The sequence below is a fragment of the Thamnophis sirtalis genome, unplaced genomic scaffold, assembly GCF_051295495.1.
Source record: "Thamnophis sirtalis isolate CommonGarterSnake01/CBP01778 unplaced genomic scaffold, rThaSir2_p1.2 scaffold_4, whole genome shotgun sequence".
In the NCBI taxonomy this organism is placed as follows: domain Eukaryota; kingdom Metazoa; phylum Chordata; class Lepidosauria; order Squamata; family Natricidae; genus Thamnophis; species Thamnophis sirtalis.
Genome location: NW_028261384.1, coordinates 95,787,044 through 95,800,755, shown reverse-complemented (window position 1 = coordinate 95,800,755; position 13,712 = coordinate 95,787,044). Strand labels below are relative to the sequence as shown.

At 38.4% G+C, this 13,712-nt stretch overlaps 1 protein-coding gene across 1 annotated transcript in view; it reads left to right on the top strand.

Annotated features, from left to right (window-relative positions):
* The window catches only part of TOP2A (DNA topoisomerase II alpha), a 44,829-nt gene extending 31,794 nt beyond the window's left edge, over positions 1-13,035 (top strand). The window contains exons 20-34 of the mRNA XM_087713492.1: positions 790-938; positions 2,440-2,671; positions 3,086-3,220; positions 3,340-3,540; positions 4,198-4,393; positions 4,788-4,879; positions 5,118-5,267; positions 5,358-5,441; positions 5,831-6,028; positions 6,140-6,242; positions 6,328-6,465; positions 7,452-7,548; positions 9,055-9,113; positions 11,681-11,892; positions 12,670-13,035. Of these exons, the coding sequence (XP_087569618.1) occupies positions 790-938; positions 2,440-2,671; positions 3,086-3,220; positions 3,340-3,540; positions 4,198-4,393; positions 4,788-4,879; positions 5,118-5,267; positions 5,358-5,441; positions 5,831-6,028; positions 6,140-6,242; positions 6,328-6,465; positions 7,452-7,548; positions 9,055-9,113; positions 11,681-11,892; positions 12,670-12,813 (2,190 nt within the window). The 3' untranslated portion in view covers positions 12,814-13,035. The remainder of the gene's footprint in view (positions 1-789; positions 939-2,439; positions 2,672-3,085; positions 3,221-3,339; positions 3,541-4,197; positions 4,394-4,787; positions 4,880-5,117; positions 5,268-5,357; positions 5,442-5,830; positions 6,029-6,139; positions 6,243-6,327; positions 6,466-7,451; positions 7,549-9,054; positions 9,114-11,680; positions 11,893-12,669) is intronic.
* Positions 13,036-13,712: the final 677 nt, after the last annotated feature.

Sequence of the window (13,712 nt, the reverse complement as noted above, 5' to 3'; positions counted from 1 at the left end):
GATGATTTTTCATTTTCTAACCCATTGATCTCCAATTTGAGACTTTATAAATATTATTAAGTTATGTTCCCAGCAGGTTCATCATTTGCTCTATTGGCCCGGGGGCATCTCCCTCCTCAGAGGCCGCCAGCAAGCAAGCAAACATGTTGCTCTGGCTAGGAGAAGGTGGCATGGAGCCCCACCTCTAGCCGGCAAGAGCAGAGCAGGCAGGCCCATGCACCTTCCCTGCCATGGCACTTGCCAATCTCTATACGCAGATAGGAGATAGAAGCACCGCCGAGGCATTCCTGTAACCACTGTGCTTTGCAGGGAGCCCCGGCAGAGTCCCTTTGCTCAGCCCCAGGAAGGCTCTGGCTGCTGGTACCACTGTGTTCCCCCCAGTTGGCGAGGTAGCAGTGCAGCAGCTCCCAGGTGGAGGGAGGCCAGACAAAAAAAGGGGGGGCAGAGGCTGGACAATGAGCCTCTATCCCCACCTGCTCCAGGAAGGAAGACAGACGCTGCATGGAAGTTGAAATTCAGCAATTTCTGGAAAGCCATAGGTTGCCCATATCTGCTGCAGCTGGTAACAAGGCTTGAAGAGAAGTTTCCTCTGTAATACTCCAAACATGTCAATTGCCCAATGGTTGAAGCAGAATTTATTTGGAATAAAGTTAGAAGCAGATTTCAAATGACTTTGGATTTTTCTAGCTAGTGCTTCTGACTAATTTATCTTTCCAATGCCTGTTCATTTTATTGATGTTTAATGAGTTTGGTGGTGTTGCATCACTGATCATTATTATTTTGTTTCAGACCTCACTGATGATGACTATTATTAATTTGGCTCAAAATTTTGTGGGCAGCAACAACCTGAACTTACTTCAACCCATTGGTCAGTTTGGAACCAGGCTGCATGGTGGGAAAGACGCTGCAAGCCCTAGATATATCTTTACAATGCTCAGGTTGGTAGAAGCAGGTTGCTTTTCTTAGTTTTGACTTAGCCACTCAGTTCCAACATAGTGTACAGTAAGTCCTCAACTTACAACAATTCATTTAGTAACTATTCAAAGTTACAATAACACTTTAAAAAGTGACTTATGGCTGTATTATGACCATTGCAGCATGTCCATGGTCACATGAGCAGAATGGCTGTGTTGAGCTATCGCAGCAACACAACACAGCAGCTATCAGTTGACCACGTTCACGAGCAGCCGCCCGGCAACCTCCCTCTCCAGCTGGGCAGAGCACCGCTCACTGACCTAGTGGTATCCTGAAGACGCCAAGCTGGCAAACAACAGGCAAACAACCCTTCTGCTGTTTAGTTAGTAACATGGATGTTAACTGAATCTGGCTTTTCCATTGATTTTGTTTATCAGAAAGTTGGTCGCAACTGATGGACACAGTCTGTCATAAATATGAGTCAGTTGCCAAGCATCTGAATTCGCCCGAGGCTGTCCACGTCATCCCGTACCCGCAACAGGCTCTTCGGGAGGCCGCTCAAAAGATAACAGCCACCCGACAAACCCTTCCTCTCTCCAGCCGGGCGGAGCACCACTCAGTGACCTAGTGGTATCCCCGAGGCACCATACAAGCGCCTGTCCCCAACTCCCATGTGGCTTGGCACCTTTGGGATACCGCTAGGTTGGTAAGTGGTGCTCGAACTGGCCGGGGGAGGGGGGTTGTCCAGGCAGCTTATTTTCGGGGGAGGGCTTATATTTTTGCCCATCCCAAAAATCCAACATGGCCTTATTTTCAGGACATGTCATATTTTCGGGGAAATACAGTAGATTTCCTTTGTTCATTAATTTAAATGCAGTAAACTTTCCATTTAACAAACCATAAACTAAAAGCTTCGTATTTTAGATAATAACAGTTTTTGCCTCAAACAAATCAAGCTGAACAAAATTTATTATTTTCACTGATTCCCCTCAAAATGAATATTCTTTCCTTAACAATTAGATGGGTTTTCTCAAATTCAGATGTGTTTTTGGACTAAAATATATCCATTCACCATTTGACAACTACTTTTCACCCCAATACTCAGTTAAATCAAGGATTTAATACACACAAAATTCCATTTTAAAGAGATTTAGCAAGATTTCCTTTTCTGTCAGTAAGAGAAGTCAAAAGAAAAGCTTAACCTTTCTTCTTTAAGTGATAAATCAATGTATTCATGCATTGTGTCTCTGGTAGTGAAGCAACTCCTCTGTATTTGGGTTGGCTTTCAAGAGACAGAATTTTCCTGATACTGGGTTCTCCCCAACCCCCTTTTACTCTTTTCTCTTGTGGCTTTAAAATGGGAAGTAGAAATTACTGAAAGTTATTGCCATTTCTTCACTTCTTTGCCATCCTCTGGCTATTTCTTTTCTTCCTTGTTTCTCTTAAGACCCCATAATCCTATCCAAACTTATTTCTAGAAATATTTAACACAATTTTAATTTAAGCTACTTTTTTTTTCCCTAGTCCTTTGGCACGATTAGCTTTCCCAGAAGTAGATAACAACGTGCTGAAATTTCTGTACGATGATAACCAACGAGTTGAACCTGAATGGTATATTCCAATCCTTCCTATGGTCCTGATCAATGGTGCTGAAGGCATTGGGACTGGCTGGTCATGCAAAGTTCCTAATTATGACATTCGAGAAGTGGTTAACAACATTCGACGTATGCTTGATGGAGATGCGCCATTAACAATGGTAATAAAAATGCATCAATGATTAAATAAAAATGATCTAGTAATTTTAGAGAAGAGAAAAAAATCACAGGTGTGTGGACAAAGACACAATTAGATTTTCTTCAAAGACTTCAGGGCCATACCAATTAAATTCTTTTTAAAATTGCCTAGATTACATACTTTATGAAGTAAGGTTTAAAATGATACTTCCTTTAAAAGAAAGCAAAATGAAGTCAATAAATATTATCTCTATACTGGAGATTTTTGTATTGCTTTTCATAAAACCATTTACAACCTTTTCTCTACAACTTCTCTTACTCCTATTTTCAGAAGCCTTCATTGAAATTATCTTAATCAATTTGGATTCTGATTATATTATGCAAATAAGATACATGTTCAGGCTGGTTTATTTTAATTCAGCTTCTACTATTTTTAGATTCCTAGTTACAAGAACTTCAAGGGGACAATAGATGAAGTAGGGCAAAACCATTTCCTTATCAATGGAGAAGTATCAGTTCTTAATTCAACTACAATTGAAATTTCAGAGCTTCCTGTTCGGACATGGACACAGGTAAGGCATGATCTATTTTTGTACTATGCTCTTGGAACTGTAATAGCAATACATTTCTGTACTCCCCAATCAAAGGAAAGTATACAATCATTATGTTGTTTCTTCCCATCTCTCAAAAGACTTACAAAGAACAGGTTCTGGAGCCTATGCTAAATGGCACAGAGAAGACTCCATCACTCATTACAGACTATAAAGAGTACCACACAGACACCACTGTCAAATTCATCATAACAATGAGTGAGCAGAAACTAGTGGAGTCTGAGACTATTGGTCTGCATAAAGTCTTCAAATTACAAACTCCTCTTTCTTGTAGCAATATGGTGAGTAAAAAATTCAGAAAGCTTCTATTGTCGCAAGTTAGGCATATTTAGAGAGTCTGTCTGACTGTCTCTCTTATATGCACATGCATACATATACATGCCATATGTAGCTTTTAAACAAATACATTAAATTATAGAACAAAGGATGATGCTCTCTGGAAACCATCTCCATTCATTCAGCTAAGACGCAGAGTCTCAGAATAGAATCTTTTTGTCACAAAGTTTCTACAAAAAATCTTCAAGTCATTAGTTTTTAACTGAAATCTTAGAGTTCAAATTCTCAGTTGAGACTGGAGAAATAGAAAATCAGTTTTGCTAGTAGATTTACGTAACTATGCCTGCCTATTCCTCCACTTTAGATATTTATCTGATATCTACTACATTGGGAAACAAGTTTGGGGTTTTTTTTCAAAATTTTGAAAGCTTTTTCGCACTTGACATTTTGAGAGAGATTTGCACTTCACTGTAAATAAGGATCTGTTTTAGAAACCAGGTGTATACAGTTCCTTAAAAGTATCAAAATACCATAGTGAGAAATGGAAGTGAGTAGGGGTACAGTGTATAATATTCTACACGGAATCATTAAAGGAATTGTATCCAGCTTTTAAATGCTTGATCACAGCCCTACCATCTGTGATACCTTACTCTTTGTTCCAGGTACTTTTCGACCATGTTGGCTGCCTTAAAAAATATGAGACTGCAGAGGAAATTCTAGATGAATTCTATCAAGTCAGACTGCGTTATTACGGTTTAAGAAAAGAGTGGCTCACTGGCATGCTGGGTGCAGAATCTGCAAAACTAAACAATCAAGCTCGCTTCATCCTTGAAAAAATAGAAGGCAAAATAGTGATAGGTAAGCACTGTTAGAATTTTGTCACAAGCTATTAAAGGTAGTAGAACAAGTATTACAGAAATAGTTCCTAGCTTCCCTTTCTCAGTCAGAATGGGCAGAACAAAAACCAACATCTAGCAAAGAATTATTTTTCCTGACGGGCATCTTGCCTCTAAGCTTACTTTTCTAGAAATAAAAACTTAAATAGCTTACACAATAAAATTTGAATTGAATGTACAACTTGAAGTGCTAAATGTATTGTATATGGATGTCTACTTTCCTGCTTTCCATTAGGAGTAATGGCTTTTGTATTTGTGGCATGCAATGTGACATGTTCTTAGCATTATGCAAAATCTGACATTTTATTTTGGCTGCTGGCTCAACTGGGTTTGTTCTTGGTGGTCTTCCCCTCTAGAGAATAAGCCCAAGAAAGAATTAATAAAGGTTCTAATTGAAAGGGGTTATGATTCTGATCCAGTAAAGGCATGGAAAGAATCTCAACAGAAGGTATGTTTCTCAATCTTCCTTTTAATCCACTCAATTGTGAAGGGTTTGGTTCAATAATTTTTAAAAAGCTAATTCCATAATATTATAGTGGAAAATAGATCTTCAGGCCAAACATTGCCTTTTTGAAGCAGATACTGTAAGTACTCTAAAGAAAAGTACTGTGAGAAAGGGATGGATTATCTCCTGATCCCCTTGAATGCTGTTAACCCCTGACCACATCTCTCTTCTGCCATGCCAGGGCAATGATGAAAATACAGAAGAAGATACTGATAAAGAAAATGAATCTACCACAGTCAGTGGGGCAGATTTTAACTATCTTCTGAACATGCCCCTCTGGTACCTAACAAAAGAAAAAAAGGATGACTTGTGCAAGCAGCGGGATAATAAAGTAGGTAGATGAGTTCTAAAAAAAAATGTGTGGTGCAATAGTATTGAAAAGTTAGATACGGACTTAACTGTTTCTTGCTTGATTTATTAGGAAGCGGAACTGGAAAAAGTGAAACAGAAGGATCCTACTGACTTATGGAAAGAAGATCTAGCTGCTTTTATTGAGGAACTTGATGTGGGTAAACTTGGATTTTGGGGCCAGAAACAATCAATTTCCAGTTGAAGTGAAACATTCTTTATCAATAGTTCTGTGTCTTCATTTGGGTAGGGTGCTGGCATTTAAAAAGGGTGACTGAAATGTTGAGACTACTCATATATTCTAAAGTAAACCTACAGGGCAAGCAAAGCTCAGATGCACACATAGCACTGAAATTCCAGTGACCTGAGCTCTATTAATGAATGCAGAAATTTCCATCTATTTCAGATTTGGGTATAGAATTCCTTTCTTCCATTTGTGTAGAACTGCAGAGCGAAGAAATGCCCTCAAAAAGGTGGAATTTTAACACTTACAAATCCAAACATTGCAAGCTATTAGTGTTTTTTTTTTAATCATCCATACTTTAGGTGATAGAAGCAAAAGAAAAAGAGGATGAGATGTTAGGAATCAAAGACAAACCCAACAAAGGGAAAGGAGGGAAAGCAAAAGTAAAAACCCTGAAGCTTCAGGAAATCCTGCCTTCTCCCCAAGGGAGAAGAGTTATCCCCCGAATAACTGAACAGATGAAATTGGAGGCAGAAAAGAAATTAAAAAGAAAAATCAAGGTAAATGGCCTTTGAAGGGGGTTTGTGTGTTCAGTTTTCTTTTCTAGCTTCATAACTTTCTTTCACCTATCCCCAGTAATGATAAACTCCTTCTCATTGGCTGATCTATAGAGTGAAAAAAATGAGTTTGATGAGAATCAAGATTTCCCAGGGACCAGTAAGGAACCAAAGACTCTTAAACAACTATTGACCCAGAAGGTGAAAATGGAGCCAGGTAAAAATCTTTTAGCAGGAATCAATTTTTCCTGTGGGTTTATATTTTCTATGAGATGTGTTCTAACAAACCTGCTAAATTTCAGATGCCAAGAAACAGTCGAAACTGACATTCAAGCCAATTAAAAAACCAATGACAGTAAATCCTTGGAATGACTCAGAATATGGAAATGAAGGTTCTCCTGATTCTGAGGTTGATTTTTATTTACAACGCCAAGTAACAGGTAAATTTTCAAAGAATTTAAAATTAGCTTGGAATCTTAACTTAAATGGTACCTTTCCCAAGCATTTTTGCTATAAACAACCTCAAATATAAAGGGAAACCTTTGTGAAAAAAAGATTGTTATTGTTATTGTTATTATTATTATTTCATTCTCATCTACAGTTCCCAGTAAGGTTATACAAAATTGTTGCATGCAGAAAATAAACTACCAGGTTTCTAGGTGTGCTTGAAACACAGTTGTTTTGAACCATGCACAAAACAGCTATTTGGGGTCCAGATAAAAGTAGGGTGGAAAGAGAGAATGGGACAAAGCCAAAGGCAACAGCAACTAAGTAGATAAAGGGAATGCCGCCAGCTCAGCAAGGGAATAAATTGATCTGGAAAGTGGAGTGGAGTAGGCATATCAGTTTTGTTCTTTGTTCATCCTGCCCAGATTTTATTTTAATTCTTTCAAACCATAGATGCTTAAACAATTAAATAAAATTTCCACAAATGCAATTGTTTACGCTGTGATTGGAACAAAACACTTTCCTCATTTGCTATATTCCCCAGTTTCTTAAGAATATACAGGTAGTTCTCAACTTTCGACTACAATTCAAAATTTATCTTGCTAACCCCAAAAAAATTGTTAAATAAGTTTTGCCCATTTTATAACTTTCCTTGCTTATTATGTTAAGTGGTTGTTAAGTGAATCTGGCTCCACTTGATTTTGCTTGTGAGAAGGTCACAAAAGCTGATCCTATGATCCGGGGACACTATAATTATCATAAATATGGACCAGTTGCAAAGCATCTGAACTTTAATCACATGATCATTGTAAGGGTGAAAACTGACCATAAGTCACTTTTTTCAGTGCTGTTGTAACTGAATGGTCACTAAATGAACTGTAGTCAGTTGGGGACTACCTATACTTTCACTTAGCCTTCCTCCCTCCCACATTTTTGGCTTGCAACTGATTTTTTTTTTTCCTATTATATTTGGCAAAAGAAACATGTATGCAGGATTCTAATTCAGATACGGAGGGAAGTGCTTTGACTGAGGACTATCCGAGAGCAATAGTAAAACCAAAGGCTGTTGTTTCTAGGTAAGTTTCAGGTGTGATTCTCCTATTTTGACTGTTTCTTTAAAAAATATTTGCCTGGATAACAGACAGCATTTTAAGGTTAATCAGATTGAGAAAATAGTTTTTGCAAAGATTTGTTATATTTCATAGAGCCAAGGTGGCGCAGTGGTTAAATGCAGCACTGCAGGCTACTGCTAGATCAGCAGTTCAGCGGTTCAAATCTCACCGGCTCAAGGTTGACTCAGCCTTCCATCCTTCCGAGGTGGGTAAAATGAGGACCCAGATTGTTGGGGGCAATATGCTGACTCTCTGTAAACCGCTTAGAGAGGGCTGAAAGCCCTATGAAGCGGTATATAAGTCTACTGCTATTGCTATTCATGGGGTGGGTTTCTTATGTCGAAATGCTGATAAGACCAGAAATAATTAGTTCTTTAAAAAAAAAAGTCAATAAAACTGCCTTACATACAAGGTCAGGTTATTTGCTCTTTTTGACCTGTACAATCTATGTCAGATTTAGGCATTTAAGGCCCGCAGGCCACATTCGCCCTTTTCTGCCAGAGGTATCTACAAGGGAGATGTTACAACTGGTGAGCCCAACAGGCTGGCTCCTCTTGTACTTCAGAAGACAGTTAGAAACCTACTTGGGCTACTGGATGCACATTTGACCAATCTTTCCTAAGATTGCCAGAGGCCCTGTAGATCAGTCCCACCAGAGGTCCAGTGGACCCTCCTATGCCATGCGCATAATACTGTTGCACTGCTTTTATTTTGAGGACAACTGCTTTTTTTCCAATTTATATATGTGCACGCATGCATGTCTACACATCTTCACAGTCCTGTTGCTCCCCAACAGTCTGTTTCTCATGTGGCCACTTTGGAAAATTAATTGCCCATCCCAGATATATGGGGACAGGCAATTGTTTTCCAGGATGTTAGACAGTTATCCAAAGTCAGAAGGATCTGTGGAATTAGAACTTGGAATCATCTGCGTGCAGAATAGATGCGTCATAACATAGATGGGCCTTTCCAGTTCCCACATTTTGCTGATGAAGAGCTCCACAAACTTTCGGTCCATACATCTCATCAACTGGTCATACAAAAGTAACCTGGTGTTGCTATTGTAAGCATATTCAAACTGTGTTGTGTAATCCTGATCTTTCTGCTAGACAGATGACAGCATTATATGTTGTTCAAATGTTCTATGAAAAATATTGCTTTTAATTTTAACCATAATATTACAATAAGTTGCTTATGTTTTATACTTCCAACCCTCACCCCCACAATGGAATGCAATGTAAGAGGTTCACAACTTTTTTCAGGTGTTTGCTTTCACTGCAGTGGTGCAAGTTTTGAAAAAGAAAATAATTTTAAAATGGAGTAAATCTTAACATTTGAGCAAACCAATCCCAAAATTAAGTGCAATCTCTTGGTAAAGTTTTAATTTTTTCCAGTTAGGAATGTCTATGCCCATATATTGCTGGCCTTGTTGCAAAAAAAGCATAATTTAATACAGAATTTGTGTCCTAGGAAAACAAAGGAGAAGGTAGTTGAATCCAAACCAACAGAAGTACAGAGCAGTGGTTTGGGTGAGTATATAATCCACTTGTATCATAATCTCTGTTTAGTCTATAAAAGCCAGAATTCATTCTCCACCTACCTACCCCATTGCCATTTTTAATGCAAGGTACTACCTAACCATAGCCCTAGGTATTATGTCACACAACTGAGTCTGTAATATGTCTGCAGTGTATAAGGTAAAGGTTTCCCTTCCACATATGTGCTAGTTGTTCCCTACTCTGGGGGTGGTGCTCAACTCTGTTTCAAAGCCGAAGAGCCAGCGCTGTCTGAAGACGTCTCCATGGTCATGTGGCTGGCATAACTAAATACCAAAGGGGCACGGAATGCCACCTTCCCACCAAGGTGGTCCCTATTTTTTCTACTTGCATTTTTACATGCTTGCTTTTGAACTGCTAGGTTGGCAAAAGCTGGGACAAGTAACAGGAGCTCACTCCATTATGCAGCGCTAGGGATTCGAACAGCTGAGCTGCTTACCTTTCTGATCGAAAGGCATGTGTGTGTAACATTTTATTGAAAACTTTTGATTACAATAATAAAATCTAATACAAACTGAACTTTAAAATAGTACAGAATAAAAAGTGCAAGAAAAAGAAGTAAATAGAGTGTAATAAAGGAAAAGAAAAATATCCAAGTCTATAGAGCCTGCGTCCTGAGCAGACTCTTATACTGCAGTGAGTCTTGGACCTACGTACAGCAGGAGAGAAAGCTTAACATCTTTCATATGCGCTACGCCTAGGCTGGCTTGGACATATTGTGAGAGTGGCTGATGGGTGGATTCCGAAAGATCTCCTATATGGAGAATTAGTGCAGGGAAAGTGCCCCAGAGGGAGACCACAGCTGCAATGCAAGGATATCTGCAAGAGGGATCTAAAGGCCTTGGGAATGGACATTAACAACTGGGAAACCTTGATCTCCGATCGTTCAGCTTGGAGCTAAACCCAGTATGGCCTTCTCCAATTCGAAGAGACACTTGTTCGGCAGGCTGAGGCAAAGAGACAGTCTCGGAACCAGCAAAATCTGGGGTCTGGGCAGGGGACAGAATGTATTTGCCCTTAGTGTGGAAGGGATTGCAACTCTCGAATTGGCCTTTATAGCCACACCAGATGCTGTTTTAGGACTTATTTCCAGAGCACAATACCATAGTCTTGAGATTGAAAGATGCCAATAATAATTAGCAAATCCAGAAACCATATTTTCGGTTCTGGTGTTGGCAAAAGCCCGTAAAAACAACTAGTACTTTGCTATATATATATATGGTGTCTGGCTCAGTGGTGAGTTTTTCAGCTTGAAAGCTGACAGCCCACATTTGAGATCTGAGCAGCATGTGATGGGATGAACTCTGTTATTCACCCCAGTTTCTGCCCATCTAGCAGTTCAAAAACATGCAAATGCAAGTAGATAAATTGGTACCACTTTCGTGGAAAAGTAACAGTGTACAATGCACCTTGGTTTATAGTCATGTTAGCCACATGACCAAGGAATTATCTTTGGACCACACTGTTTCCCTAGGCTAAGAAAAGGAGATGAGCAGTGCCTCCTAGAGTCAGACACAACTGAACAGAGGAAACCTTTACCTTTATACTTCTTTAACTTTTAAGACCCTTAATTTTTGGATCAAATATTGTATGATTAAATCTCTATAATTATTTTTTATTCCATGATACAGACTTCTTCAAGGGTTTAAGAAGTCTCTTATACATTTAATAAATCCTCCAGGTCACTCTTGGTTTGTCATTTGTTTACATCCTACCTGTTCCTCTATATCAGTTTGATAGTCAAGAAACAATCTCTTGTTGATAAATACACCAGAAAGTTTTCTCTTTCGATTAGGCCTTGACTCTTGAGACTGAGGATCACAGAGGAGTCTTCTTTTTGTTGATACTTTTCTAATAGAAGGGGAATAGTGTGCAAAATATAATTTGTATGAGAGTAGCACTGTGGAGATATTATGCAGATCAAATAACATCCTTGAATAAGTATTCTCAGCTGCCAATGGAGAGAATTCCCCAGTACTTCTTTCCTGTTATTGAATTAAATATTTATTAAATGTGTGTAAAATAAATTTGTGGGATATATTCCATATATTACAATTGTATATGAAGCCTTATAAGGGCATATAAGACAAATAGCACATCTCATCAGGTCTTTTGGATCCAAGGGAGGAATAGGCTGCACAGTTTACACATGGGATGAAAGGTCCCGGCCCTGTGCTCATTTGTCAGGAGCCATATTCCCATTTCCATAGACGAGCTTGCACTCCTGTTATCTTTGGGGAAGATGTATCCTTAAGCACTTAGTGTAATTCAATGAAAAGACCACCAACTGGAATATGCAAAGTTGTGCACAAAGGAAGATTGGGACCTGCAAACAATTATCCTCTACCATACTTTCTTAGACAGGAATTGGGTTTTTTTTAAAAAAAAAAAAATTTCTTGTCTAGTAGAAAAACTAGGAAGTACAACTTAATTATTTTCCTTGATTAGGAATTAAGCATTTCTAAAGCTGTTATCAGTATTTCTTGGTGGAAAGAAACTAAAGATATAGTGCTGATAAAGATTTGTTTCTCTTCTTTTAGGCAACCAGCCTCCTGTTCAGGAACCTTTCACTAAGAAAAAGGCAAAAACAAAACACATCAAGGCTAAGGGTCCAGATTCCAATTTTGATGATATCCCCCAAAAGCTTACCAAAATGAAGAAAGCTACTAAAAGAAGGATGTCTTCATCTTTCAGTAGTGAAGACTCTGATCCTGAGTTTGGCCAAAGCCTTAAAAAAAGAATAGCACTTAAGGTTTGCTTATTCATATTTTCATCACTATCTCTGATCTTTTAATGTAATTTTAAAAGATGCCCTAGGTTAAACCTACTTCGATGGACCACAAACTTTAATTGGCATGTTGAGGATAAATATATGTATTTTTCAGGCAACTCAACAAAAATATTGTGGATTAGTTGAAGCTAATAACTTGCCTGAGTTTCTCATGCCGTGTAGAAGTTTTCTATGCTGCAACAAACCTAACTTGTCATTTGGGAAAAGTAACGCCACAATAGGCTGGTTCATCTTTCTCTAAATTAGATGCTTATTGCATAAACTAGAAATCTTACCCTCTTCTTAAGGCAAGGACAAAGAGCCAAGGACTATTTCAGAGCTTTTTAATCTTAATATAAAGCTCCAATTTGTCCTGTCTGCCCATCACAGCAACTATGAGAATGAGATGCTCCCACCAAATTAGAGCAGAATTATTTCAGCTCTTTGAAAAAATAGCTTGGTGTCTGGAGTTCAGCATTCCCCCAAAGATGCTGCCTTCCTTTTTTCCTGTTTAGTAACAGGACAATGGATTTTTATCTCCTGGTGCTCAAGAAAGGACAAATTGAGATCAGCAAGATGTAGAGTGTTGAGTCAATTAGCATCATTATTTCTTTTAAGATCCCTTATCCTGAATATTATCACACCATTTCTTTTCCTAAAATATTATAATTATTGCTATGGCATCCATTATGTAGAAGACTGCAGTGCTATGCATTGAATTGTCCTAAGAGTTTATTGTTCTTTATTCTTGCTTTGTAGAAATCCAAGGATGTGGATGAATCATTTGTCCTTGATCTAAGCTCTGATGAGGACTTTCCTCCTCAGCCCAAACCCTATGAAAAATCACTTCGCACTAAGAAGCTGGTTCAATATCTGGAGCAGTCAGATGATGATTGCTTCTAATCTAACAACAAAATATATTTGCAATTCTTTTCATTGTAGTTAAAAATTAGCTCTTTAGTAAACAGAAATTGATTCCAAATACTTTTCTTTTAACTGTGTGATGGTATAAAATGTTATTGTGGATTTTCTAATGCTGTAAATATTTTTCTGTGCCTTTTATAGTTTTAGAAGTCATTATTATTCTTGATAAGACCATAAATAATAAAAAGTGGTATTTCACAATGTTTCATGTCTTTCTTTCAATATTAAAATATGCTTTATTCTCTGGATTCAAATATTAGAACATCTGATCTCAAAGTTCTCTGTGGATTGTTCTATCCAGATTGCCATTCTAAAATTTCTTGCATGCACTTTGGAAACGGAAATGCCAGGCAGCATTTATGAGAATAATTATTTAAATTACTGTAAAGCAGGATGGTGAGAGCCACCTTGATGTAACAGGTAAGGCAGTACAGCTAGAATCAAGGACCCTGATTTCTAGTCCCACCTTTGACTTAGGGCCAGCCATTTTCTTTCAGCCCTAGGAAGGAGACAATGATGAATCACTTCTGAGAAACCTTGGCAAGAAAAACATAGGCACTTGGTCAGGAAGTCTCTGAGTATCATACACTATTGGGGGGGGGGGGGGGCTCATGAAGGCTTTGTGCTTCAGTCAGGAATATAAAAAAAGTTAGGGCTGGGCAATAAAGGTTATTCATGCATTAGAATAGATTTGACCAGGAAGAGTAGCTTTGGAGTATAAGGAGCACAAGTGCTGCACTTAACTACAATTCATGAAAGTAATTGCCTTTTTGTGATTATGTGGTTACTTCATGGAAATGTAGGACCAATTGTCTTGTCCTCTGATTCAATCAGTAAAGCTTTTTGAGGGCCTGGCATCTTAATAGCCAGGAAATCTG